At 46.6% G+C, this 27,074-nt stretch overlaps 1 protein-coding gene across 3 annotated transcripts in view; it reads left to right on the forward strand.

The window, feature by feature from the left end:
- The window catches only part of FRMD4A (FERM domain containing 4A), a 200,396-nt gene that overhangs the window by 167,457 nt on the left and 5,865 nt on the right, over positions 1 to 27,074 (forward strand). For all 3 annotated transcript variants that reach the window (XM_065743729.1, XM_065743730.1, XM_065743731.1), the window contains 8 exons: positions 3,875 to 4,013; positions 9,469 to 9,610; positions 17,265 to 17,398; positions 19,561 to 19,683; positions 23,467 to 23,695; positions 24,806 to 24,862; positions 25,092 to 25,329; positions 25,617 to 25,781. In XM_065743729.1, the coding sequence (XP_065599801.1) occupies positions 3,875 to 4,013; positions 9,469 to 9,610; positions 17,265 to 17,398; positions 19,561 to 19,683; positions 23,467 to 23,695; positions 24,806 to 24,862; positions 25,092 to 25,329; positions 25,617 to 25,781 (1,227 nt within the window). The remainder of the gene's footprint in view (positions 1 to 3,874; positions 4,014 to 9,468; positions 9,611 to 17,264; positions 17,399 to 19,560; positions 19,684 to 23,466; positions 23,696 to 24,805; positions 24,863 to 25,091; positions 25,330 to 25,616; positions 25,782 to 27,074) is intronic.

Below are 27,074 nucleotides of genomic sequence, written 5' to 3' on the forward strand. Positions count from 1 at the left end.
TTCCCCCCCCGGCGCCCAGCAGTCCTTTATCCTCGGCTGCTTTGTGGTCCCGCTTTATGGGAGCGAGCTGTCGTGTTCCCCCGGAGATGGGCGCCAGATTTTGTACTCGCACGTTTTCTTGTAAATAAATATTCAGGAGTTCAGCGGAAAGAAATGGCACCGTACCAGAGGTTTACGGGCAGACTGGATGCAAGCCCATCAGTCTTTTTGGCACGGGACCCTTTTTTTTTTGGTGTTATTTTGGAGACCTAAACTGAGAGAGAGCGTGTTGAAGTGACTGTGCTGCGCCCAGTGCCTGCAGTCTGTGCTCCTGCATTTCTGTTAGTGGATGGTTACTGCAGATAGTGACCAGCGTGCATATTCCTCCATAAGTTTTTGTCACTAAAATCAACGTTCTGCTTTGAGATTAAACATGGCTCGGATTAACTGAAACTCTCTTCCCAGTCTGATTTGATGTGCTGCTGGTTGCGGCGTGTTTTGCTGATTGCTCGTCTGTGATCCTGTTTCACCTGTTCCCTGTGCCTATCTGTATAATAATATCTGTGCTTTTGTTAGGAAAATTTTGCATGCAGTTTCTGTATGTATTTAACCCGCTGTGAACGTGGGCACACCAATATAACGGCACCTGTGTCCATACCTTAGGTATGTTATCTTAAAGCAAAAACTGCAGAGAACCACTCAGACCAGGCTGCAGCTCCGGGTCAGCAGAGCCTTGAAGCATCTGCTTAATATTAAGCACGTAAATAGTTGCATGAAATCTAGCAAACTGAATTCCCAACACCGAGAATATTCTAGGACCTTCCAGCAGTGGGAGCTGGGGGTGGTGTGCTCCTTCCCCCACCAGAGTCCATCAGCAGCAAGGCATCAGGAGTGTGGGCTGTGAGCAGCAAGGAGCCCCTGAACGCTGAGCTGGCCACTTCCTGTGAGCAGCAATTCCAAGGGAGAGCAGTCAGCCCTGCGATGTTCAAGTCGTTATATTTGCTGCTCTGTGTCATGCATAAACTGTGACCACGCAGAGGAACTTCTGTTTCCAACCGTGTGTCATTTGTGTTTATTTGGATGATAGGAATTAATGATGCTGGAGAGCTGCTGCTTTTTAATCCACAATGCTTTTCCCTGAACCAACACCAGGAGGACAAAGCTTTGTCCGCTATCGACTGCTGTCTGCCTTTCTCACAATCAATTTTTGTAGGCAGAGTTTCACCTTTCACATCCAACTGTTGCTCTGACTTTCTACAGCCAGCTGCTTTGCAACGGTGTGCTGCGAGCAGGGCTCGGGTTGTAGTCAGTCTCCTCACCAAGGGGAACAGACTCCTGTTTGATGTATGGAGGCAGAGGAATAGCCACCACAGTGCTCTCTCTGCATTCCTCTCCATGTAGCCAAACCAGAGCCTGAGTCAGCAAAGCCACACTCGCAGGCATGGGAGAGCAAGCACAGCCCCATGATTGTGGCCAAGGCTGGGCAGCACGTTGCTTGTTTTTGAGCCCTGCCTCTGCCTGTGGCTTCCTGTCCTGTGCAAACTACTTAGCCTCTCTTCGTCTCAGCTCCTTATCCCATAATAAAGGAGGGCAGTCGTGTGTTTTTGTATCAGCAGGGTTAATTCCATAGCATATGTGGCATGGGTGGGGGAAAGTCACAGAAAAAGCACCCATGAGCCATCTCTCATAGGCTCCCATAAGCCAGCTGTGAAAGGCAACTCAGCATCTCTGAGCACATCTGCAGACTTCATCACAGGATCTACAAATTGCACAGAAAACACGTAGAGATCTCAGAAAGAAAGGAAGAAAAAAACCACACACACATCAAAAATCACTGCTTTTAAGATGAGAAAATGAATGATTTGGAGAATATCCTTCTGAGAGTTCAAAACCAAGAAACAGTTTGGACTGAAAGAGGTGGCACCAGAGTTAAGGCTCCGGCCCACGTTTGGGTGCCTGAATGCCTCAGAACCTTACATGCCAATATGCTGCAGCAATTTGTGTACCTGAAGTGAACACAGAGCGTTCAGAAACCCTGCCCAGCTTCAGCTCCAGGAGCACCTCATCCCAGCACTGCCCTTCATTCCCTGTCCAGCAATGGGGTTGAGTCAGCCCTGCACTCATCCTCACCACCACAGCTGTCAGCCTCCATCCTGCTGCACCGACAGAGAGTTTTCTCACAGCAATTACTCAACGATAGCATGAGGTTTCCTACTGTGTCTGCATGGCACAGGGTAGCATAGAAAGGGCTCAGCCGAGGGTAACACTGAAATGTGAGATCCCGATTGCCTAAGACCTTGCTTGCGTTGGCTGTGGCTGTTTGCTCAGAGAAATTTTACTCCAATTTTTGGCTCTGCAAGTTGATACAATAACACATTCTGCAGCACCGAAAAGTCCCTGACACAAGAACTCATCAATTTCCCAAGCAGATCCTGGCCAGCAGTTCATATTTCTTCACAATTTTATTTTTCTTTCACTCTTTGCTCTGTCCCAACTTCTTTCTACCTCCACCTTCACCTACAGTTTTGGATAGCCACACCAGAGAAGAGGTGGGCATTGCAGGTACAGGGGGGAACCAGTGCTTTTTAGTGGGCTTGAGTGCTTCAGAGCACTGGGAAAAAAGAGTCAACCACTTCTAGTGCTGCTCCTGGGCTGTCCTGCACTGTCAACTCCACATCTGCATTGCACAGAGGGCCTGCTGGCACCCCCACATAGCACACCCTGCTCCCCAGGCTGTCTCTTGCACTGGACTCTTTTCACAATGTATGTCCCTGAAGGAAAGACCATACCAAAAGTATCACATTTCTGTGGTCTGATTTTTGGATGTTCCTGTGTGGAGCCAGGAGTTGGGCTTGGTGATCCTCGTGGGTCCCTTCCAACTTGGGGTGTTCTGTGATTCTGTGGTTTCCGACCCAACCCCGTGCTCACATTTATTTCATAATCATATTCCACAACGAGGCTCTTATAGACTGGAGAGGAGAACCTCATTTACTTGGGGCTTGGTTTTCTCCAGCCACTGTTGTGTCCCTTCACTGGGAGGAGCTCAGCAGACCAGGATGCTGTGAGCTTGTGCAGTATTTATCCAGCAACGTGCCTGTGTCAAGGACTGTGCTGGCAAGGTTAAGAGTTGAGGGATAGGAAAGAATAATCAAGCAGTTTTGTACAGCTGTGAAAGCATGGGGAAACCTAACCTGTATTTTTTGTAACTATTTGAGGACAATTGGGAATCCCAAAGAGGAAACACTTAGCTCTTATTTTTCCTGTTTTTATATTCTCTCAGCTGATCACTGAGTAGCATTCTTCTCTCCAGGGCAGCCCTCTCTGTGCCTCACAGCTTCTCATACCACATGGCACGTCCTACTCCTTCCATTTACAAGAGAGAAAATCAAGGTTTTTTCAAAGAGTTTCTTCCACATTGTCTAAAGCAGCCATTGATCCTGTGCTCTTTAGTTATCATCAGGGTCCTAATATTTGAGACCCATCATCCAAAGGTAGATGTGCTGGAAGGTGTGAGGATTTGGCCTCGGGTGTCTCAGCACGTGATGAGACACACAGGATTCATCCAGATTTGGCTGGGCATTAGTGGCATTCACCCTGGGAAGAGTGACAGGCCAGCATCAGCTCAGCTGAACACAAGATTCCAGTTCAAACTGAATAAACTGGATAATCTTTACTGCTAGGCTTTTGGAGTATTTTAACTTTTACCTTTAAAGTAAAGGCTGTCTTGACTTGAGTAGCAGTCTACCACTGTTCTCTAATCATTTTTCCCATTAGAGCAAGAGTGTATTCAGTAGAGACAGCACCTTTCACTGTGAGGTTTGTGGTTGTTTTCTATGGCAGAATGTACCTAAAGAAACTGTTGTGTAACTCCAGCTCATTCTTTTGTCTTCTCTAGGGCATCTGTGACCAGGAGGACTTTTGGGCATAGTGGCATTGCTGTGCATACGTGGTATGCCTGTCCAGCACTGATAAAGTCTATCTGGGCTATGGCCATTAGTCAACATCAGTTCTACCTGGACAGAAAGCAAAGCAAGGTAAGCATGTTAGAAGTGAGGAAATACATGTATTGTATGGGTGGGTTGTTCTCACTCCTTGTGGCCCCAGCAAGGTCAAAGTGGCTCCTCTACTGCCCTCTATTTCCACTTGAGGTCAAAACAAGGCAAAATAACTCAAAATACATGCTGACTTTTGCCAGGCTGAAGGAATTTGTAATGAATTCGTGTCTGTGAAGTTTGAGGGGAAAACTGTACTGAACTGTGGCCAAATCAGAGAAGCCGAAGTTTGCAGGCAGATAGGGTTATGTCCATGGCTGGATGATTTCCACGTGTCCTCTAGTTCCTGAACTCCAGTAATTTAGGTAAAAGTAGCTCCAGACTACACCTGCCTTTGAAATCACTTTGCCTTTTGCTATTGTACTTGTCCAAAAATGAGGGACAGAGGATGTTATTTATTTCTCTTCCTTCGTAGAACCTCGCAGCAGATGTGGGGGCAGGATGCTGACAGCCTGGCCTTACATGCTACTGTCTTGCTGTGGTGCTGTACAAAGGGCTGCTCAGTACACAAAAGAAACCACCTTGAAACTGAAGGAGTGTGTGTATTCCCCCTAATTCCTTCAGTCAGCTGTAATTTTAGGCATACCCAGAGCAGCAGGAGATGGCTTTGATCACTTTAAGATCGCTTTGAGAAAGAAGAGCGAATTCTCATGCAGATATCCCTCTTTATATGAGCATGCTGGTGTAAAACTTCACAGATAAGTACCTGTCCATGAACATGGACACAATTGCAAGCTCACCCAATAGCAGATAAGAGTTTTCTGTCTCCTGTTTCTACTCAGCACTACCAAGGCAACATCACTCTCTCTGTTGCGCTCAGTGAAACAACTCTGCAAACAAACAGAAGTTTATGTTTTTACTTTTAGCCAGATGGGGTTGGCAGATCTAGCTGCAAGGTATTTAGGTCACTAGAAACCTATAAACAAAAGGAAGTTCCCTGCTCCTCCCATTTCTTTGGTAAGGAACTGGGTCTTTTAAATGCCCAGGACTTCCCTTCAGTCACTGCCTTTGTTGTTGGCAGATTGTGTTTCAATCTGATCTCCCCTCTCTCACACTCCTACAGACAGCACCACCTACCAGCCCTCGTTTGTCAATCTGTCACGTCCCAGGCTATGTCAGAGTGCTTTGTCACAATAATCCCAGTGGTCATGCTGAGGCTTTGAAGTTAAGGCACACAAATATTTTTGTCCCTTTTTCTTAAGGGAGCTGGTGTTTTAGTCTGTTGTCCTCATCTTTGACGTGACACTGCCAAGATTGATAGATCCATCAATTTTAAGTGATGTGTTTCAATTCATCTCTCTGGTCACTTCAGGACACTATATCCATGTGTGCTTTGCTTTTGAAAACCAGTAAAGCATTTGCTAGAGTGAGGCAATGTGAAATGTCTTTGTTTCAACTCTCAGGGGCTCAAGCAAACATTTATTTGAGTTTCAGGTCACGTGGGTTTGCATCCCCTTAAATCTCAGTCTGCACTTCAGATGAATTCCCAGCTTCAAAGCACAACTTAGATACTCCTTGCTTTTATGTCCAAACTTGGCATTTCACATAGTTTTGACAAAAGAAAAAAGAGTAAAAACAAACTGAGATGAAAAAGCCTGCTGGAACTGATCTCAACTGAGCCTTCACTACAGTGGTTAGGTTCTATGGCAGGAGATAAGGCATACTTGATGGAACAAGCTTGAAATCTACGCTCCTATAACTGGGCACCAGCTGGATTTGGGTCTTCTGCACAGCTCCACTGGAAAAGTTTATTCACTTGATTGTAAAATGAACTAAAATCATTTCACTGGATTTTGACCCCTTCTTGAGGAAGTGAGGTCCTAACTTTCTTTGCAGCTTCACACTGCATTGAACTGCTGCCAACTCACGGCGTTCCCAGCATCTCACTCCCTGCATCTCACTCCCCACTGGCTCTGTCTGTCTCTCTCTTCAGTCAAAATGTAACACAGACTCTGTAGAGATCCCCAGCTTTCTGAGTGAACATGTCAGCATGCAGAACCCCTCTCAGCTTTCTTTTTTTCAGTAGACAAATGTATCAGGACTTTAAGCCATGTCTTTTCTCTGTTGACTGCACTGAGTCAATCAAACATTTGGCCCAGAAGCTTTGAGAAGTCTCCTTTTATGGAAATTTCCAGTAGCACATTCCTCCAAGAACGGGGCTCTTTTGGCTCAATGAACTGTCAGAAAATAGACCCAGGCTTTCAGAAAATCCTGCTGAAACACCTGCAGCAAAACCCCATCACTCCAAGCAAGAGGGGGATAATTCATCCCTGGTGTCCCTCTACTCTCGCTTTTCACTGATGGATTTTCCTTCACTCCCTGACCCTGTCAGAACAGTACTGGGGATCAGTTTGGCCCCATGCTTTGAGAAGACTCATGAATGAGCTTGTCTCCTTTGTGCAAATGAGACTTGGCAGGTCTGCACTAAGTGCTTTACTTTTTTTTCTTTTTTTTTTTTTTGCCTAGAGGGACTGCAAGGCCCAAGGGAGTGCTAATGGGATGTAATCTAGCTTTCCACTATTGTGCTGTTGGTACAGTCTTGCCCAGGCTTTGCACAAGCTGCTGCTCAGTGGCCTGTATGAAATGAGCTGTTGGTCTGATTCTGCTGTTGATGAGTGGCTGTCCAAAGCACAAGACCACCTGACACTGATTGGCATCGCTGGAGGCAGCAGAGGCAGCAGGGATTGAGCAGCATGGAAAGTTCATCCAGTTCCCTTCAGGTGATGCTCCATCCCCACTTAGAGGCAGGGCTCTAAAACATTCCCTGCCAGCTTCAGCAGCTTTGGGCTGCACCCTCTGTGGTTCTTCCACACTGCCCTGTTGCTCCCCTATCTGCCGTTTTTTGGTTTGTCTTCCTTTGTCCAGGTTTGTCAGGCTTTGGTCTTACCCTGCTATTTAATTTGTTCAATTTTGGGCATACTTCCAGCAGCAGCTGGCTCGGTGTGCCAGCCAGGAGCACAGCGTCCAGCTTCGTTGCCTTCACTCAGCATTTTGGTTAGTGCCTGGTCAAACAGGTAGGGCCAGAGCGTGCTCTAATTTGCACTCTGGATATGAGTGGAAATAAACTAGAAGTCTTCCCACTGTAATCATTCTACAAATACAGGAAAACTGCAGCCTCACAGAGTGGGAGGACAGGATCTGTCTGTGCAGACATGGGGTTTCCAGCCCTTCCTAGACATCCCCTGCAAAGACTCAGTATAATGGGTTAGGTTTGACCGCTATGGCTATTCCTGGGGTTACACAAAGTATACATAACCCTACATAGCCGTAGGATTATACAGCATATATGTATCTGCAGGGAATAAATCATCAGGATGGCAGCAGCAGCCTGAAGGCTTGTTGCCTCCAAAGATCTGGCGTTGCAGCAAGACAGCAGGTCATGCTCAGGCTCCTTATCAAAACTCAGCAGGAGGAAATCTTGTCAGATAAAAGCAGCAACCTCACTCTTAGAGAGCCATTTGGAGAAGAATGTACACAAACCTTGTTGCATCTCACTTCTGACCAGAAACCTCAGATCAAAGAAACAGAAACCCTTCTCCCTGAAGTGAGTCTGGGGTAGAGCTGCTGGAAATTAAAGTTGTAGCGTTAGTTTAACATGGTCAGTGCTGGTTGCCTGATCTGCTGTGTTTCATTGGCAGGTAGTTCTGCTTTTGCACTCAAGTGAGTGGGTACACACACTTTGCTCTTAGAGTTGTTGTGGAAATAAGCTTGTGAGGCATTCAGGTATCTCTGAATGGTAATAACAGAGCCTATAAATACCCAATAATATCAAATTATAATAATACTTCTGTGGGTGGTTTCAGAACGAGGCTCTCCCAGTGCTATCTTTGTTTGCAGTCTTAAATTAATCTCAGAAACACAGTATGCAACAGGGAGACATTTTATTTCCATTATTATTTCAATGATGTGCAAACAGAGGCAGAGAATAGCTAGCAACTTAAGCTAAAGTGTCTTTCCCAAAGCCCCTCAGCAAATCAGTATCTAAGCTGAGAGTGGTGAGCATTCAGCCGTCAGTTCACCTTCAGTTCTTGTTAGAATGATCTCTCTTTTCTGAAGATGTGAAGGAATGCTGAAAACCCTGTGGAAGGAAATTTTCCCTGCGGGTCCATCTCGTGTTATCTCCTGTGGGAACAGGTCATGTGCTGGTACATAGGTGTTGATCAGCTTTTGATTTATTGGCTCTGTAACAGTCTGTCCATTACATAGGAGTCGATCTGAGGGTCTCTTCTGGCATTGCTGAGGTGCATTTTCTGGTAGTCTTAGTCTGGGCCTTCAGCACCCTACTGAGCAAAAGGTTTCATTATTCCACAATGGTTTAATGGGATGTTTCCTTACGATTCACTCTGAAGTGCTTGGAAATGACTCTGGTTGGAACTAAGATACAGGACTAGGGCCTCATTCTGATGTTTGTCCTTGTTGTTCTGAGTTGCTGTTTTAGGGTGATCCAAATGCTGTGCTGCTCAGAAAAAGGTCTGGAAGATTACTGCAGCCACCAAAACACCATCATATGTAGAGTTCATCCTTTCAGGGGTGCTAGGGCTGTAACTGAAGGGCCTTCCCCAGCAGCCTTGATCAGCGTGCTTGATCCTCATGTTTGTGTTAAGCAGGCATCGTGTTAAGATGTTGACAACAGCATGAACAGGAATCAGCTCCAACACGGGAAATTCTGGGGTTATCTCACCTGAGCTTTCAGGGCATCGTGCCTCAAGTTTTTCCTTAACAAACTGAAAAAGGATGACATCTAAGGAGATCAAGTTTTTCTCTTCTAAGTTAGGTTCACACAGTATGCAGGTTTCCTTTCCTCAGGGTGCACCTCTGCTGCTGACCTGTGGTGGTGTACGAGGTCTGACTCCTCATCCTGGCACAGCCAGTTATTGAGCTGGGGCTGGCTGTTTTCTGACTTGAGTAATAATAATGCTTTGGAGAGTTCTCTCACTGCAGGTGCATTGCGTGCTGCTTGTTAGTCTGGACTACAACTGGAACATGTTTTCCTGCCAATATTTTCTTTCAGCTTTTCATGAAAGCCCATTTAAGCTGCATCTCCATCTTGTTGGTCCAGAGCTCCTAGCAGATTTGGAAAAACCTTTCCTGGCTTCTTTTAGATACTAGAGGTGGTCTTTGGCCTTTGAGCTTATGCAGTAGCATTTTTGAAGGTTTCTTATTGTATTTGGTAACAAAGTGAATCTATACATAGTTTCTTTAAGAGAGAAAAATATCCATGGCAAAGCAAATAAACAACAGGAAACGATGCTAGAATTACAGCCACTTAAGAATGTAAAAAGTGCAGTCCTGAATACAGTTCTGGATTGATTCCATTCTTGTAAAATAATCCTAGTTTGCTGTGGAGGCTTGTTTCCTGCCACAGTGAAACGACTTTTTGCTTCTGTGAGCTTTAAAGAAGTGCTAGACCATTACTAACTCTTCTGTCCATGTCCAGTCGAAGATTCATGCTGCAAGAAGCCTGAGTGAGATTGCAATTGACCTGACCGAAACTGGAACGCTCAAGACCTCCAAGTTGGCCAATATGGGGAGCAAAGGGAAAATTATCAGCGGCAGCAGTGGGAGTCTCCTGTCATCAGGTAGGTCCTCCATCCTGTAAATGAAAGAATATGGTGGGAAGGGCTGTGATCATAACATAAGGGGGAGCTGCCAAAAGCTGCACTGCAGAAGTAGAAATCACTTCCCTTTAGTCCTCCTGTCTGCCCAGGTGTAAGTCCATCTCTCAGCATATTGCCCCGCATGCAGCACAGGACACAGCCTCCCCATCTCTCATTACAGCTGCTTGTTTCCTCTTTGGCCACGGGAAGCCACTCATTTCCTAGCTGAGATCTGGTCTCTCTTCATAGTCTGTACTGTAATCACCCTGTGGCACCCAGTGCATCTCAGGCTGTTGGCTGCCTGAGGCAGATGTGTCCATGAAGCAGTTCCCAATCCGCAGTGGGGAAGCAGTCAACCAGCTGAACCCAGCTGAGCCTGGGAATTGGTGACATCCCTCAGCACTGTCGAGGCAGGGTGGCTTCTTCACAGAGTGCACTCCTTTCTTGCCTCTCTCTTTCAGGAATTTACCAAGTGCCCCAGGCCCAAAAGAGTTTTTCCCAAGCATAGAGATATCTTTTTGTGCCTTAGAGCACCTTCTTGTATGAGGAGGACATAATCAGTGAAAGAAAATTGAGATAAGTTGATAAGGGAGAGAGATGAAGCATCAAAAGAGAAGGAGCAGGGAAGGGGAGTCAGGCACTCGTCTGTATTTCTTTGAGACTTTTCTGTTGGTATGAACAGGTAAAGCTGTGTATAGAACAGTGCTAAACACACTAGGATTGATTGTTTGCAAAAAGCTTGAAGCTACTCAAGTGCTAAGCTCTTTAGGAGGGCAAAGGTGCTGGTATCAACATAATTAACAGTTCCAGTCAATTAAATGTCCTCTGCTAAGTGTTACATCAGGTTGTCATAATCTGTTGTGATGAGATCTGTAACAGCAGAGAATAACCTTCTGGTGCTTGCCAAGGGAAGAGTCCACCTAAGAATGCATATGCTTTAAAACAACCCACCTTGATGCAGTAGATCAGCTTTACATCCTTCATGTCTTATAAAAGCCACCCTCTCCTGCCTAGAAAATGTCAAGCAAGGGGTTAAAACACTCAACGACTCCTGAGCTCTGGAGCTGCCTGCTGTGCAATTCCTTGCCTTGCCTTATAACAGAGATGCCTTTCTGCTCCTTGGGTCCTCCTGACACAGCACACAATCCACCATCTGTACCTCCCATCACTCAGGGAGTGATGCAGTAGCTGAGCAGTGCCCGGCCTGGTGTCAGGTTTTTGGAGCTCTTTGTTTGGCTTTTTTTCCAGGTTTCCTGGAGGAAAGTAAGTAATGTTAAGCACCCCAAGGAAGATCTTAAGGTCTTTCCAGGATCTCAGCCTTGCAGGCACCATTCCCAAATTTGTGAAGGCTGCTTGGTAGTAATCCTGTTTGCATGTTCATACACTAACTTTTAGCCTTCCTGGAAAACAAAACAAAACAAAACAAAACAAAACAAAACATAGAGGTCTGCTTCTGCTCTCACTCTGGGAAACTGAAGCAGCAAAGTGAAAGAAAGCAGAAAATCAAGCCCAGAAAGGCTCCAGTAAGGTCAGCACCTGGACAGGGCTGCACGGACAGAAATCCCAAATGGCCAGCTACCCTTACTTTTATTTTTTCCTTTTTTTGCTCTCAAACCCATTCTGGCTGAGAATGGTTTTGCAGATTCAGTAGAATTTCAGTACCAACCAGACCTATGCAGAGTTCACTGCCCAAACAAGTGATTTCTTCTGACCTGCAGAGTGTGCAGATCCTTTGTGCCTTTCGGAGATAGAAGCACTCTCCTGTAGGTAGGAAAGTGTAGAGAGAAGACATCTGCCATAGGAGGGCAGATCTCAGAGTATTGGAGACCCAGATCCTTCTGCTCCAAGAGCTCCTTCACTCAAGCCTGGACAGCAGAGTGACCCAGCCCTGCCCAACTGGATGGGATGGGGCATTCACTGCTTGTCCTGCTGGACACAGTCACTGGCTCCATCCCAGCCCTTGTGTTTCCTCCCATTGTGCCGACATTATCGGCACACAGTCACAACAATAATGGCTTATCGTGGTACAGCCTGTGTGCTGGAGAGAATAAGTGCAAATGATTGAGTGGCCACAGTGGATTTCCATGCTATAAATACTCTGAGTGACTTATAATCACAAGGGCAGAGCTGAATCTGTTTGCTGTTCCTGCCTCCACTTTGCTGCTGTTCTCTGCCCTTTTTTTTCCTGGAAATTACTTGCAGCCAGTTCCTCTCTTCGTCTTACTCCTCCTCAGCAAAGGGGCTGTCCCTGCCACAAGGAGCATGCCAAAGCTGCCATTTCTCCCCTAGATTTGCAGTAAGACTGCAAGGAAATAACATCTGTCGTTTACAGCTGTCACACTCACTAGCCAAAATCTTGCTCTGCACTGCTTTGTAGTCACTGCCCCACATCACTTACAGTCGCAAGATGCAGCAGAGGGGAAGTGGAGACTTCTGCTCAAACAGTGACTTCCTGTGGTCTCAGCAGTTCAGGACTAAAGCCTGAGCTCTGTATTTCCCAGACCCTCAGTCTCAGTCAGCATCCACTACAGTTCTAAGTTTTATGTTTATTTCAGCTTTGAAGGGACTGCCCAAAATAGAGGGCTGCCAGGATTTAGCTCAAGGATCTTCTGAGCCATCTCTGGGTATTTTGGGCAAGATTTGCTCGTGAATGAAAGCTCTACTTTCAGACTGGCAGGAACCGTGATCAAAACCAGCAGATAATTGTTGAGATGAAATCGGGCAATGGATTTTTTTCTTTGAAGCAGTCCATGCCATAAGGGCTTTGCAGTGTTCCTAGCTAGCAAGGAGTCCTGTTGTTACTGGGTTACTGTAGGCCTGAACCCCAAACTGCCTCTTTCGTAGAAAGACTCGTAAAATCAGTAAGGTTGGAAATGACCACTAAGATCATCTCGTCCAACCATCAGCTCATTCCCACCATGCCCACTAACCATGTAACTCAGTGCCACATCTGCACATTTCTTGAACACCTCCAGAGACAATGACTCCGCTATCCCCCTGGGAAGACTGTTCCAGTGCCTCCTCACTCTTTCTGAGAAGAAATTTAATAATACCCAAGCTGAACCTTGCCTGACACAACTTAAGGCCATTACCTGCTTTCCTCTCATTGGGTTGAGGAGAAGCCACAGAGGAATATCGGTGCTTTAGCTCTGAAGATGTGATAGAGGCCCCTGAGCCATGCTCCTCCAGCAGCAGCAGAGGTTTCCTGTGCAGGGACCTCTTTACTTTTGCAAATGACATAACTGGACTGATTGTGTAGATTGCACTGAATCCCCACTGCTCCATCCAGCAGGACCATCTCCCAGGAGTACCAAGCTGATGAGTGGACAACCAGCACCCACACAGCCCCCAGCACAGCCCACAAGCTGCCTGCAGGATGTAGGAGTGCATCCTGTGCAGAGCTGCGCCAGCTGGGCTCCTGCACGCTGCACAGGATATCCTATGTGTCTGGCAGAGCTCAGAGAGAGAGTAACTGTCTGAGGTTGCTGGCTGCTGCACGCTGACATCCTGGTGTGGTGAGTCAGCCTAGGCTCTGGCATGGAGCAGATGTGGGGGACCATCCGTCCATGCTCAGGGGACGGCCTGCCACGGGGATCTGGATGAAATGCCAGCAAGCTGAAGCCAACAGGATGTAGTGTGAAGGGACTGCTGTATTTAGATGTGGTTTTGTTGCAAAAGGAGACTCCCAAAGTAAGAAAGAGATGCCTGGATACTCCTACTTTGCTGCTGCTTGGCCACCCTTTCCCCTTACAGATAACAGAACCAAGCCTCAGCTCCTTCTGTTCTTCAGCATGCCATCTGACCTCCTCACTTGTTTCCATCGTTCTCATTTACCCTTCTGCAGACTGATGCCACCCTGATGCAATAGGTGGAGGGCACAGAGACAAACAGTGGGTCACTGGTAGGGCTTTCCCTTCTAAAACATAAATGGGTCAGCAGAAGGGTATTAAAATGCAGAATTCAGTACATCTTTATCAAGCAAGCGGAAAGGAGGCTAAACAGGAATATTCACTGAAAGGTTCAAAAGTTGTACAGAGGAATTACGTATTTCAGCAATATTTCCCTAGTTTACTGCATTAGGAACTACTCCTAACTGTGGGAGATGAACCTGTGAAACCCCCCCAGTCAGCCGTTTCTGTTGCAGCAGGACTGTTGTTTTTAGGGCTGATTTTTCTCCATTGATGGTGCCTTTGGGAGGCAGTGGGCAGCTGTGACTCAGTGAGCATCACATTTAATAAGGCTGATATAAGATAGTAGCTGCTCGGTTGGTTTGGTTTGTGCTGGTCTTTAATTATTTCTTTGATTGTTTTTATGGTCTTCTGATTTGTTCTGACATTTTGGGGTCAGTTACCACAGGGTTTAGAAGTGGTTCTGTGGTCACAGCCTTGCTTGAGGCTGGATTAATACATTTTTATAAATGAAGAGCTTCTAATGGAAGCTGCGAGCACCCTAGCGGTAGGAAGAGCACTGTTCTGTGTGTCTTTACAAGTATCTCACTCTGCCATGGTTTTCTTGACTGATCAAGTTGGTATTTGGTTTCCACCTGTGAAAATAAACAGAGTAGTTATCCATAAAAATCTAATAATACAACCTAAAACACTTCACCTGGCTCAGGCAGAAACCTCAGCCCAAGCCTTCTCTTCAGGAAGTTCTGTCGCGAGATGGGGGTTGGCCTCTTCTCCCAGGTAACAGTGTTAGGACAAGAGGCCTTAAGTTGGGAGGTTCAGGTTAGATATTAGGAAAAAAAATATTCTTAGAAAGAATGGTGAGGTGCTGAAACAGGCTGCCGAGGGAGGTGGTGGAGTCACCATCCCTGGAGATGTTCAAGAAACGTGTAGATGTGGCACTGAGGGACATGGGTTAGTGGGCATGGTGGGGTTGGGTTGCTGGTTGGACTAGGTGATCTCAGTGGTCTTTTTCAGCCTTAGTGATTCCATGATTCTTTGACTTCCAGATCTCTCCAAAACCCTTTGCAGGAGGAAAGGTGACCAAATATGCATTTAGCGGGCATTGCCACTGACCACGTCAGGGTTGAGGCTGTGTGGTTCTCAGGCAGGGTCAGCACAGCTGGGGCAAGTGCCTTGAACTGGCTGTGCTTGATTTGGGTCCGTACCAGCTCAGCCAGAAGTTGTTCATTTCCTTCTTGTCAGCACTCCCCAAATCAGGCATCTGGGCAGCACTTAGACTATTCACATGTTTTTAAATGTTTCAGCATCTTTGTAGCTGCTCTGGCAACCAGCAGTGCAAAACTGAATGGCTTTTAAAAATAAATCAGAGCCTGGTGTGGAGGTAGGGAGCAGAGAGAGGAAGGAAAAGGGAAGAGCAGTTGAAAGGAAAACACAGATCATTAAAATTATCCTAAAAGGGAGGGGGGAAAGAGAAGAAAAAAAAAAAAAGTGGGGTTGAAACATCTGCTGGAATCGTGAGGTACTCTTTACCAGGACTCAGCAGATCGTTGGCAATTAAGTGGAGAAATAAAGCAGTTCAGCTTTGCTAGAACTGCTCACCAGGGTTACTGTTAAGAATTACTAAACGCTAGAGAGGGCTTCCCCTGCCAGTGTAAATACAGGGCTTCTCTAGAAGATCCTCTGAAGTTCTTGCAGTGCAGATGTATTCACAGAATTTAGTTTTATTGCTCTGTGGGTGCAGACAAACCCATACTGAATGAGAGTGACTACAGCAACTAAACAGACACATTGCTGTGAAAAGGGTTCTTCTCTGCCTGATGATGCTCAACCTGGCTAACCCTCAGTGACCCTTTTTTCACCTTTCCCACTCCAGGACAGCCCAATAAATGTTGTAACAAATGGAAGGTGGCACTTTGCACAATTAAGTGCCAGCTGTCATCCTGTATGAAGACTGCAGAAAATAGTGGTGGAAAAAATCTGTGAGGTTTTCTGCTCTCACGAGGCCATTGCAGAGCTATTCCATGGCATGGGCTGCCCTGAACCTCTTTTGGTTTTGCTTTAACAGTCTGCTGGAATATTAGCAATGAAAGACGAAGCTGAAAGCACAAATTTCAATCTGGTTTGCTGCCAAAACAAAGAGTTGTTCCCAGTTTCCTTCCAGAGCTCTGTGGAATGGCAGCAAAATCTATAACGAGCTTTTGCTGAACATCTTCACTGTACACTCAGAAGCTGAGCTTTTGTATTTCACCCCCACTTTCTCTGAGCTGATGGTCTAAAGAGGTGAGGAACAACCCCAGGTGGACACCAGGTACCCAAAGTGTGGCTTCAGCGACTTGAAGTCATTGCTGAGTAACATTTTCTCTGCGGGCTCCAACCTACCTCCACAAGAAGTCCCTGAAGAGCTGGTCATGATCCAGCTGTCTAAATGTAGGGGTTTTGTGCACCTGTGTTTAGAGGAGAGTATCCAACTGCCAATTCAAAAGAGTTTAGGTCTCACAGAATCTTGTGTCATATCCACTACTCCATGGACGGCATCTCAGATACCTTAGATAATCTAGACACATCTGTCGAGGCAATAAGAGCCTCTAAACCACAGTATCTCTGTCAGTTCAGACCAGTTATAGCTGAACAAATGCCAGTGGCATGAGTGAAAAGCATGTGGGGATGGTATTTTCCCCTTCCAGAGATTGCCTTCCATCTCACAGTATGGCCATAACCTTTGTATCTTAGTTTGTAACAAAAGGATGCACTCATCTTATGCAGGCAAATTCATGAGTTCATCATAAACTCATGCCCAAGCCCAGAAATGCATTGAAGAGGGTAAATGCTAAGCACTTCCTAAAAAATCAAATCCTAAAAGCTCAACTCGGGGACTTAAAAATATATGCAACCAAAGTTACTTCCCTTTTGAGATGCAAGGAGCTGGATAGAAACTGATGCATCATCCCAAACAAGTGAAAAATCGTTAATAAGTTCCCCCAAAGGGCTGAATTTATGAATGCTGTCCTGACACCTGAGCAGGAGTCTGACTTAATTCTGGATTTGTACCAAGAGGTGTGCCTGGACTTTGGTGGTAGTTGCTGGGTAATTGCCACCTGAAAAGTCAAGTTGTTTGGACAGCCAGTTCAAATATTTTGACCTAATTCTTCCCAGGAAGCAGCTACGATCCTGGAAAGACCTGTGGGTTATTGTTGTTTGGTTTTGTTTTACAGCTAAGTGTGCTTTTTACAGGAATCCAGCTAGGTAATTTTAATCCATTACTCTGTTGTTTTTGTTTTTGTAAAGCAGACTCTAAGTGGATTGAATTAAATGCTTACTACCAGAGTAATTACAGCCCTTAAAGAAGCCGTCTGTGTTGTTAAATGGTTTCTCCTAGGCTTACTTTCCCTGAACTGCTTCTCCAGGGCTTTGTAAAGTGTGCTGTTATTCACTGTTGGGAACTTTCACGGGAGTTATTTTATTTATTTTTTTCTTAAGATCACTACAGGAATAACTCTGCTGCTTTGATTTTTCTGAATAACGAATGTCTTTGTGTATTCCACTGTCCAGCCTCACCATTAGTTTAAGCGTTAAGAATTTGCCATAAACAAACACCTAACACCTGCTTCGTATCATAGTCTGATTTCTTTCTGGACAGACCGCATCCAGGCTTTGGTACAATTACAGGCATCATTCCAGATGTGCGTTCTGCTGTCAGCTGCCATAGTGAAGTCATTGTTTATTGACAGGTTCCCAAGAGTCAGATAGTTCTCAATCTGCCAAGAAAGACATGCTGGCTGCGCTGAAATCCAGGCAAGAAGCCTTGGAAGAGACGCTGCGCCAACGCTTGGAAGAGCTGAAGAAACTGTGTCTCCGAGAAGCGGTAGGCAATGGATTTTTGTAGCTCCTAACTCTTATTGCTTGTGCATTCTCATCACATGCTTTTTGTTCGGAGGTCACAAACATCAGAAGGATGACATCCTTACCATCCTAAGCCAGCGCTACTTAGGTCTAATGCGCAGAGGGGAGGGTTTGCTTGTGCCACAGTTACAGGAGTTCACAGCCCAGTGCTTTCACTTCAACCCCAGCCCCATTCTCAGTGCACCTGCAAACGCTGTGCAGCACAGCCATGCCTCACTGGGGCACAGGGCCAGCAGAAAGGAGCTATTTTCTCAGTGTGCTGTAACAGGGTTGGCCAGAGCCCATCTGTCAGCACCTTAAGAGCTGTTAAAAAATGTTATTTCTTTCTGTGGATGATCTGACAGAGGCGGTTGATGGACACTTGGGGTTTGAGCCAGTCTTGCAACCTTACAGCTCATCCATCAGCAGCCTGCAGCTGGAAGCATTTCCTCTCAGGCTTCCTTTAGTCCTATCCGCTTTGCCATGGGAATGGCCCAAACACAGGGAGACAGGGGTGAACCAAGGGGGGAAAAAAGGGTTAAAAGTGGGGGCATAATCAAATAAGCATGGCCAGAGCCATTCACAGCAGTGGCATCAAGTTACCTCAGGCCATCACCAGTCCAGTTACTTATTAATTTAGATTACGTTCCAAGCCTGTGCCTGTGAATACTTTTCAGCTTATGGAGGCAGCGTGGTAGCCCACGTTCATTTTGTTCTGCTCCAATTTTGTTAATTTTACAGAAGATATTAACTCTTTCCCTTCTGCCCTGCTTTGTATTAAGTTCAGGGTTATAAAGAAGATATCCTCAGAAACAGATAACATGAATCTGTGCCTTGATAAATTGCGTAGAGCCCCATCAAACCAGAATGAACGCATTACAGAAGAAAAGCTGAAAGAACACAGGGCTGGAGGGGCAACCCACAATGGGACACATGAGATATTTCAACAGTGCCTCTCATAAAAGGGGCTGTGCACATCAGCACAGAGCAGTGCTACAAACCCATTTTGATGGGAACCGTTTAGAAGGAAGAATGTGAAAAGGCCAGACCCTCACTTCCTGGTGGCCTGAAAATTGCAGAAAGAAAAACCCCATTAGGGAGTGGGGGAGAGGCCAGGGCAGGCAGGGGCTGAGCTGTGCGCTCACACTGAGGTCAGATGCTGTTCTTTGGGATTCGGATGATTTAGGTTGTTACTTTGCCAGCTGGATCCTCTCAAGGCTGATGCTAAAGAACACAAAAGCCTTTTGTCCTTCATGGGGGGACTTTTGAGTACAAGGAGCTGGGCTGTTCTCAGAGTGAGGCTCCTGTCTTCTTCTGTGGGCATTTGGATACAGTTAATTCAGATATGTGAGGCTGTGTTCTGTACTCCAAAACAAGAAAACAAAAACCCAAGACAAGAAGCATTAACCTCAGTGTTGGCACTCACTGCTTCCTGTGTTTCAGGTATTTCTCAGTTCTGGGGGGTTTGCTTCAGATTTTGAAAAAATCTTTGCAAATAACTCCATCAATCTGACACAGCATCAGCTAATATCGCTCCAAAGCTGCCCATGATATCACCTGGCCTTGGAAGGGCCTCTGATACATGAAGTGTTATCAGGCAGGTAATGAGGTACCAGGCACTGCTTTTAGTGACTGTTTGCACTGCATTCCTCTCAGACACATCATGAATCAGGTGGGAACATTTTTTGTGCAGGTCATAACCTGCACGGCTGTTGCTGGAGGGACTTTCTGGTGCAGCGAGGACTGTCAGTTGTGTCATCTCCCTTGAAGAAGCAGTCCAGGAGAGAGAAGCTCTTCTTTTCCTCCTCGCCCTGTAACAGAGATGAAAGCGTGTGTGCTGCAGTTCGCTCAGCCCCAGGCCCCAACGCCCAAGGGATGGGCACCACCTACAAACCTGTACTGGGCAGGCCACAGAATCTCTATTCATGCCCAGGTTAAAAAAACTTCCCCACCCTCAGCAATGGAGCCTGGACCACATTCTCAGGGCTGGTTGCTCCGTGTGTTTATCAGCTGTCTGAGCTGGGTATGGTGTTAATGACCACCTGTCAGCTTAAGGTTGCAGTTCAAGAGTAGAGGTGTGCTTTGCATGTGCCAGGACTCCGCCACAGCATTTCCCAGGTTGCTAACAACGTTTTCTGCTTGCAGGAGCTAACAGGGAAGCTGCCACGAGAGTATCCCCTCGATCCTGGGGAGGAGCCACCCATTGTAAGGAGAAGAATAGGAACTGCCTTTAAACTGGATGAGCAGAAAATCCTGCCTAAGGGAGAGGTAAGGTTTGACCTTCCCTTCCAGCTGTGTGTTCCCACATCTGGTCTCCAAGACATCCAGCGTGCATAGTATAGGAGCAGTAGGCTTTCTGTTTTAAATGAATGTAGTTGTTCACAGTGTCTTTTTTATGAGCCAGCAGTGTGTCCAGGTGGCCAAGAAGGCCAGTGGCATCATAGCTTGTATCAGAAATAGCGTTGCCAGCAGGAGCAGGGAGGTGATCATCCTTCTGTACTTGGCACTGATGAAGCTGCACCTTGAGTGTTCAATTTTGGGCTCCTCACTCTTGGAAAGACGTGAAGGTCATGGAGCACATTCAGAGAAAGGCAACAGAGCTGCAAGGGTTCTGGAGCACAAGTCTTATGGGGAGCAGCTGAGGGTAATGGGATTGTTCAGTCTGGAGAAGAGGAGGCTCAGCAGAGTCCTTATCACTCTCTACAGATGCCTGAAGGGAGGGTGTGACAAGGTGGGTTGGCTCTGCTTACAGGTAACAGCGATGAGGCAAGAGGGAATGGCCTTAAGTTGCACCAAGGGAACTTCAGGTTGGACTTTAGGAAAAACTTCTCTGAAAGCATGTTCAGGCACTGGAAAGGGCTGATTAGGGATGTGGTGGAGTCACCATCCCTGGAGGTGTTCAAGAAACAAGTAGTTGAGGCTCTGAGGGCCATGGTTTATTGGGAAGTATTGGCGAGAGGTGGATGGATGGTTGCACTGAATGATTTTGGAGGTGTTTTCCAACACTGGTGATTCTATGAGGTCTGAGCCCTGCTGCTGCCCCATGTTGTTATCACAAACAGCAACTTGCTTTCTGCTTTGGCAGTGATCTGAACTCTGATCTCCCCTAGCCGGCGACAAAAGCATCACAATTACTCATCTTAGCCCTGCAATATCAAGATAAAAGCATTTACCTCCCCAGTCCTTAAACAAAAGAGCCTCCGTCCCTACCTACAGGGAGCTGGATTTATGTTTTTTTCTAAGTTTGCTAGGGAGTGTTTGTTCTTTTTCTTTGCTCCCACAATGTGCTGGGTCAGTGCCCTGAACCGTGGCTGTGAAAACAGGCCTGCAGCAGCTGTAAGGCGGGCCCGGATTCACAGAAGAACCATTGTCTGCAGGGACACATTTGTCTCAAGACACTTGTGTATATCCCAGTTTTGAGTTTCTTTTTCATTTTTGTAAGAGGAGAGTCTGAAGCTGGTGTGACCGTGTGGTTTAAGGAGCACATTAGTTGGGGAATTAACTGTGTCATTTTGTTGGCATATTTCTTCTGCTGAAAAAAATAAACAGCTGGAGCTCTTTAGTTTTGTTCTCAATGGAGCCTGGGAGAGGAATTCCACCAAAGTCAAATATTCATGAACGAGCACATTTAATTAAGCTTTTCAAAGGGAAGCACAGCTTAACTGAGTTACTCCTAAACACCCTGCAGTCTGTTGGCTGCTCTGTTAAAACCTGATCCCCGGTTTCCTCAGATCTTCATTTCTGTTACGCAGTTTCTGGGGCCACTCCGTGAGGAATCTCTACAGTGCAAAGCTAGGTTGAGCAGTGGGGAAAGCACGAAGGTAAAGCAGCTCCTCCTCACTGCAGGCACTCTGGCTTTTGGCACCAGCAGTCCAAACACGCTGAGTCAGCTTTTTTTCTATCCCTGTTTTCATCTGTCAAACTTTAGGAGTGTGTTGAAAACCATAAATTTCTGTTCTCGAAGAATAATGTCGGGCTGTGTTTACTTGGCTGCCACTTTGAGAAAGTTCAGAGAGGCCAGTGTTGAATTTCATGTGCTTTTCAGCAAGTGCAAGCACTAGAAACTGAATTTAAAACAAAGGTGAAATTTTCCTTCAGTCCCATAAATCCAGGACTGAAATTACCAACTATGACAAGGACCTGAAGCAAGGCACTTCCATCTGAAGGCAGGTGATAGTCTGCATTTTCTGAGGCTTTCTTTATAGGGGCCTTGGTGGATGAAAAATAGACAGTTAGGGCTGGGAAGAAAATTAAAAATGTTTTTCTCTTAGATGCTCTGAATGATCTTGAGCTGAAAAGCGTGGAGGGTTGAAGTGACAGCCTGCACTGAACTTTAAAATAATGACTTCAAAATAAGAGCTTCATCAGAGTACAAACTGCAGAGTAGGCTTCTACTGTATTGTTATGGTTCTATGATTTTTGTTGTATTATTGATATTCCACATCATAACATCATGTGGTGTATTGGGAGTTCTTGGTTATCACCTCTGCGCGGTCTGGAGTTCCCGACTCTGGGAAGCATTTTGCAAGGAGGCAGTGAGCCAGGTTCCAGGCCTTGCAACTCTGTTGTGTCACATCCACTTTTAACAAGCTTGGTGTTGATAAAATTTATACACTCTTCAGGGCAAAACAAACAAACAAACAAAAAAAGGCTCTGTTAGAAAGATGGAGGGGTGGATTCAGTCTTCAGAAGTGATAATTTGTAGTTTCAAGGCAGTGCTGACTCACCACTGACAGCAGAAGACTTTTTTCAAGCCAAAAGCCCAGAATAAAAACTTCAGAGAACAATTTAAGTTTTGATTAATGCCCACAGCATCCGTTCTTGCAGCATATGTCACTGCTAAATGAAGAGAAAGGATTTGAATTTGGGTAATGGGGATCTCCATGACTATGTGTCAGCCAGTGCTTGTGATCTGATCGCCCACAGTTCACTGGAAGCAGAAGAGCTTGGCTTTTCTCCCCCGTTATGCAGTGTATAGTGCTGCCCATTTTATCAGCAGACTAACACAAAAATCTGATGATGATAAACACCAAAATTCCATGGTAACCAAATTCTTTACAGATAACAAATACATTTGAAAATCATCACTTGAGGTCCCGGTGCAGACCAAGCTGTGTCAGCTTCTCTGTTTTTATAAACTGACCCATGTCTGTTGACTTGGGAGAATAACTAAAAATCAGTAGGTAGCTTCCAGGGTATACTGAAAAATTCTCCTGACACTCTGTAACAGCTAATGCTGGCTACACGAGCCCTTCCTGGCATACAGAAAACGTGCTTACGCTCTGATTGCTCTGAAATCACCCTCCTGGCTTATAACTTGAGGGGACAATTTTCTAGTGCAGTGCGTTGCAGCAGCCCATAATTACCTCAGCTCCTACTCTCCTGGATTTTGACAGTCATACACCAGGGAGGAATTAGCCCATCTTCACCTTTTCTTATCCAAAGAAGTCACTGAATGCCAAGACTGTCAAGAAGGTTAAAGCTGGAGCCTTGCATCCGTATATAGCACTGCTATCAAATAAGGCCCAAATATGAAGCTAGGAAATAGGGAGAGGGAATGAGGAGGAGGTGGATGTAAAAGGTTAAATGAGTCACTGGTAGAGCACCACTGAACTGGGCCAACTGTATGAAAAGGCAGACAGCATGGACTGGGGCTGAAGCACTCGCATCCTCTGTGTGTGGGTTGTGCCTTCCAGCAGCTGTGCTGCCAGGCACTCCTGTGGGCAGAGGGAGGTGAGGTGGGTCTGCTTAGGGAGGACCTGGAATGAGGGGAGCAGCATAGAATCAAAGAACCTTTAAAGGCAGACAAGTACATCTCTCCTGCAGTGAAGAGGGACACCTACAGCTAGATTAGGTTGCTCAGAGCCCCATCCAGCCAGACCTTGGATGTCTCCAGGGACAAGACATCCATCAGTTCTCAGGGCAGCGTGTTGGTGGATGACTTCCTGATGGCAAGCCTTGGCTGGAAGCCAGCGGCCAGACTCAGGGGGAGCTTCCCCATAGCAGAGCCAGGAGTTTGGTGGCAGCCAGAATCTTCTTGCCTTTCTGCAGGAGGCAGAGCTGGAACGCCTGGAGAGGGAGTTTGCCATTCAGTCCCAGATCACAGAGGCCGCCCGGCGCCTGGCGAGTGACCCAAATGTCAGCAAAAAGCTGAAGAAACAGAGGAAAACGTCGTACCTGAATGCACTGAAGAAACTGCAGGAGATCGAAAACGCCATTAATGAGTATCGCATCAGATCTGGAAAGAAGCCAACCCAGAGAGCTTCCTTGATCATAGATGGTAAGTGGGGCTCAGCACCTGCAGCATTACAGGAGGGTACATGGAGGACAGGAAGCACCATTTTTGCCTTGTCCTCATATTTGAGATCTGCCTCTCCTGTCTGGAGGACCCTGGGGGTGCTGAAGTTGGGTTCTCCTCTCCATCCCAGCGTGCTGTCAGATGGGTGTCTGGGCTCTGTGTCGTGCGTTAGGGATGTGCTGGTTCACAGCACAAGACGTGGTGTCGTGCTGTAGATCATAAGCATATCAGGGGAGCAGACCGTGGCTCCTTTGTTCACCTATAAGATAGCTCTGTTAACGTCTCCTCTGGAGTGCTGCTATACAAATGTAATTAATGTCAGCAGATTGAGATGAGCTCTCTAGCTGAAAGGCATCTGAAAAATCAAAGTGGTGGCAGTGTCATTACCGTGTTCAAATGCTTTTTTTCTCTTTCTATATTTTTACAGTGTAACTCTCAGGGTGCTTTCTGGTTTACTGGGTTGTTGATTGTTTTTTTTTTCATGAAATCCATTAACTTTCTGCCTGTGGTTCTTTCTCCCTTGCTGATTTTGCCCTTTCTCTTTGACTTGCGGAGCTTTCTCTGTGCCTTTGTAGCAGGAACTGAGATTAGATCTGCTGTATTTGTGACCTGGGTACCAAGTCATACTGCAGGCAGGGATGACAGACAGCTGTGAGGATATGGATGGGAGAGGTAGGATCAGAAGATGATCAGAAAGTGTTTCCCCCAGTTACACAGAACTGGTACCTAGTGTGGGCCATAAGGCCTGAGATCTTCAGCAGATACGAGTCTGCCCTGCTGGCAGGTTGCCATTTTACATCCACTGGGGATCTCAGCTCTCTGTTGTGACTCAGCCTTAATCCTCATTAATTGAAAAAGAGCAGATCCTTGAAAGGCAGCCTGCTAGCAAGAGGCCTGGCCTGCAGCTCTGCTCTCAGTCTGATTGGGCTGAGGCAGTTATCAATAGGAATGTCATTGCCTCGTGGCTTTGAGAGGAGGAAGGTGTGGGTGACTGCTTAAGGCCAACATTCAGTTGAAGAAGATCATGGCACAGTTCACTGTTTGGTCCATGTGGTTCTTGTGACCCTCTGACTATCTTTTTCTTCTCCTCAGAAGGAAACATTGCCAGTGAAGACAGCTCCCTCTCAGATGCCCTTGTTCTTGAGGATGGTACGCTGGCTGTTGTATATTCTAGAGGGCGGGGAGGGAATGGGGAGGGATGTGTGAATTCCTGATTGATGCTCAAAATGGGGGGCCTGTTCTTTGTAACGATCCACTCAAACTTCCTGGTACCAAAATTGCTCCAGCCTAAGAGCAAGGTGTGATACTGTCCCCTGGAACAGGGCTAGCACTGAAGGTGCCACATAGCCATCACCTCTTTTCCTTCTTCTCTCAACAGAGGATTCTCAGGTCACCAGCACAATATCCCCTCTCCAGTCCCCACACAAAGGACTCCCACCCCGGCCTCCCTTGCACAACAGGCCTCCACCTCCACAGTCACTGGAAGGCCTCCGCCAAATGCATTACCACCGCAACGACTATGACAAGTCCCCCATCAAACCCAAGATGTGGAGCGAGTCATCCTTGGATGAACCCTATGAGAAGGTCAAGAAACGCTCCTCACACAGTCACTCCAGGTGAGCCGGCTATCTCCAGTCCTTATCTCACAGACATCCTCCCAGACGGGACGTCTGTGTGTCCTTACAAAACCACCTCTTACCGAAAGGAGACGTTTAGGTTTTGGGGGTAATATAGATGTGATAAAAAGCAGGCTGCGTTCACGTGGCATGACTCAGAGCAGCATCTGATCCCACTCCCACTTACTCCATGAGATCAAAGGCACGTGCCTGAGACATGGAGTAAGGCAGGGAGCCCCTTCCCCAGATTCCTTCCCGACAACTGAAGCCAGGTGTTTGCTCTGCAGCAATCACAAGCGGTTCCCCAGTACCGGGAGCTGTGCCGAGGCAGGAGGGAGCAGCTCCCTGCAGAACAGCCCCATCCGGAGCCTTCCCCACTGGAACTCCCAGTCCAGCATGCCCTCGACACCAGATCTACGGGTACGCAGTCCACACTACGTCCACTCCACACGGTAAGTTCTCACAGCTTCACAACGGGCTCACTTTGCTTGCCCTGAAATAACTGTGCTTAGCTTTATCCTTCCCCCAGGATATTCATTAATTCCCCATTCAAGAAAGGACACAAACCAGGTCTATTCATACCAGATGCTCGAGTCCTGTTGCTATCAGGGAATCTCCTGAATTGAGATACTGAACTCACTACAGTTAAACATGATCCTGCCCCTTATCTCCCCCTCAAAGTAATCAAGCTTTTCTTTTACTGGAGCTCCTCGTCCCACTTAATGTTTACAGGCCCTATAAACCACACACAACTTTTAAAAAGAGATGTGATGATAGTGCTAAACAGCAGTAAACTCCTTTCTGGCTCCAGCTGGAGATAACACAGTTTCATTTCTGATACAAAATGTTAAGTAGAAATACTCTTGGTGGCACAGAAAATGGTTATATGTGTGTGCTCTCAAGTAGAGGGAGGCCATACAAAGCAGTCCACCCGAGGATCCAGGTGACAGTGACATAATGGCAGGGTTGGCATGGAAGACTTCAAATCTTAGAGTAAGGAAGGTGATTTGATGTTCACGACCCAATCTGATTCCAGGTTTTAGCAGGAACTGTTCAGCTTCATTATTATTTTGCTCCTGTGGTAAATTTCAGCGAGGGAAGCAGAGCTGAGTCAAAGCTGTGTGCTGTTAGTTGTCCTGCCCACAGGGGTAGTGCTAGCATCATTTAGTCTAGCGTAAATCAAGAGCAGTGGCAGCACATCAGACTCAGACAGAAATGATACAAGGCATCAAGGCCCTGTGTTACGTTGGTTACAAATTTGGGGCTGAAAGTGACCTTTAAGAGCACAGTGTTAAGGCTGGAGCTGAGCTGCATGAGAAACAAGCTTGGCTCGGTGCTTCAGGAGGGGCCTTGACCAGGTAGGGGCTCAGTGTGCTGCATGCCCCAGCCTTGGCCATCTGTCATTGGGGTGCGTGAGTCCTCACAGGGCAGTGTTCTTGCTCCTTGAACGGATGGCTGAAGCTCTCCCAGCAGCTGGGATGAATAGAGACCACCCAGGCTTGGCCATGAATCAAGCCTTGTAAATTCGTGATTTGGGGCGGATGCCTGAACAGCGGTCACCCGCTGACTGTCTTCTGCATGCAACCCAGGGCTGGGCCCCAGTAAATACAGCTGCTTCACAAAGGTGACTTTTTCCAAGGGTAGAGTTACTCTGTTTGGGGCTAAATGTGGGCACTCTGTCCTTCTATTTCTGTCGCTAATTTGAGAAAATATACAAGTGAGATTGTACCTGTGCAGGGGATTCT

The sequence above is a fragment of the Cyrtonyx montezumae genome, unplaced genomic scaffold (genome assembly GCF_038088225.1).
Source record: "Cyrtonyx montezumae isolate F1298 unplaced genomic scaffold, pur_monq_1.0 scaffold_3, whole genome shotgun sequence".
Taxonomy (NCBI): domain Eukaryota; kingdom Metazoa; phylum Chordata; class Aves; order Galliformes; family Odontophoridae; genus Cyrtonyx; species Cyrtonyx montezumae.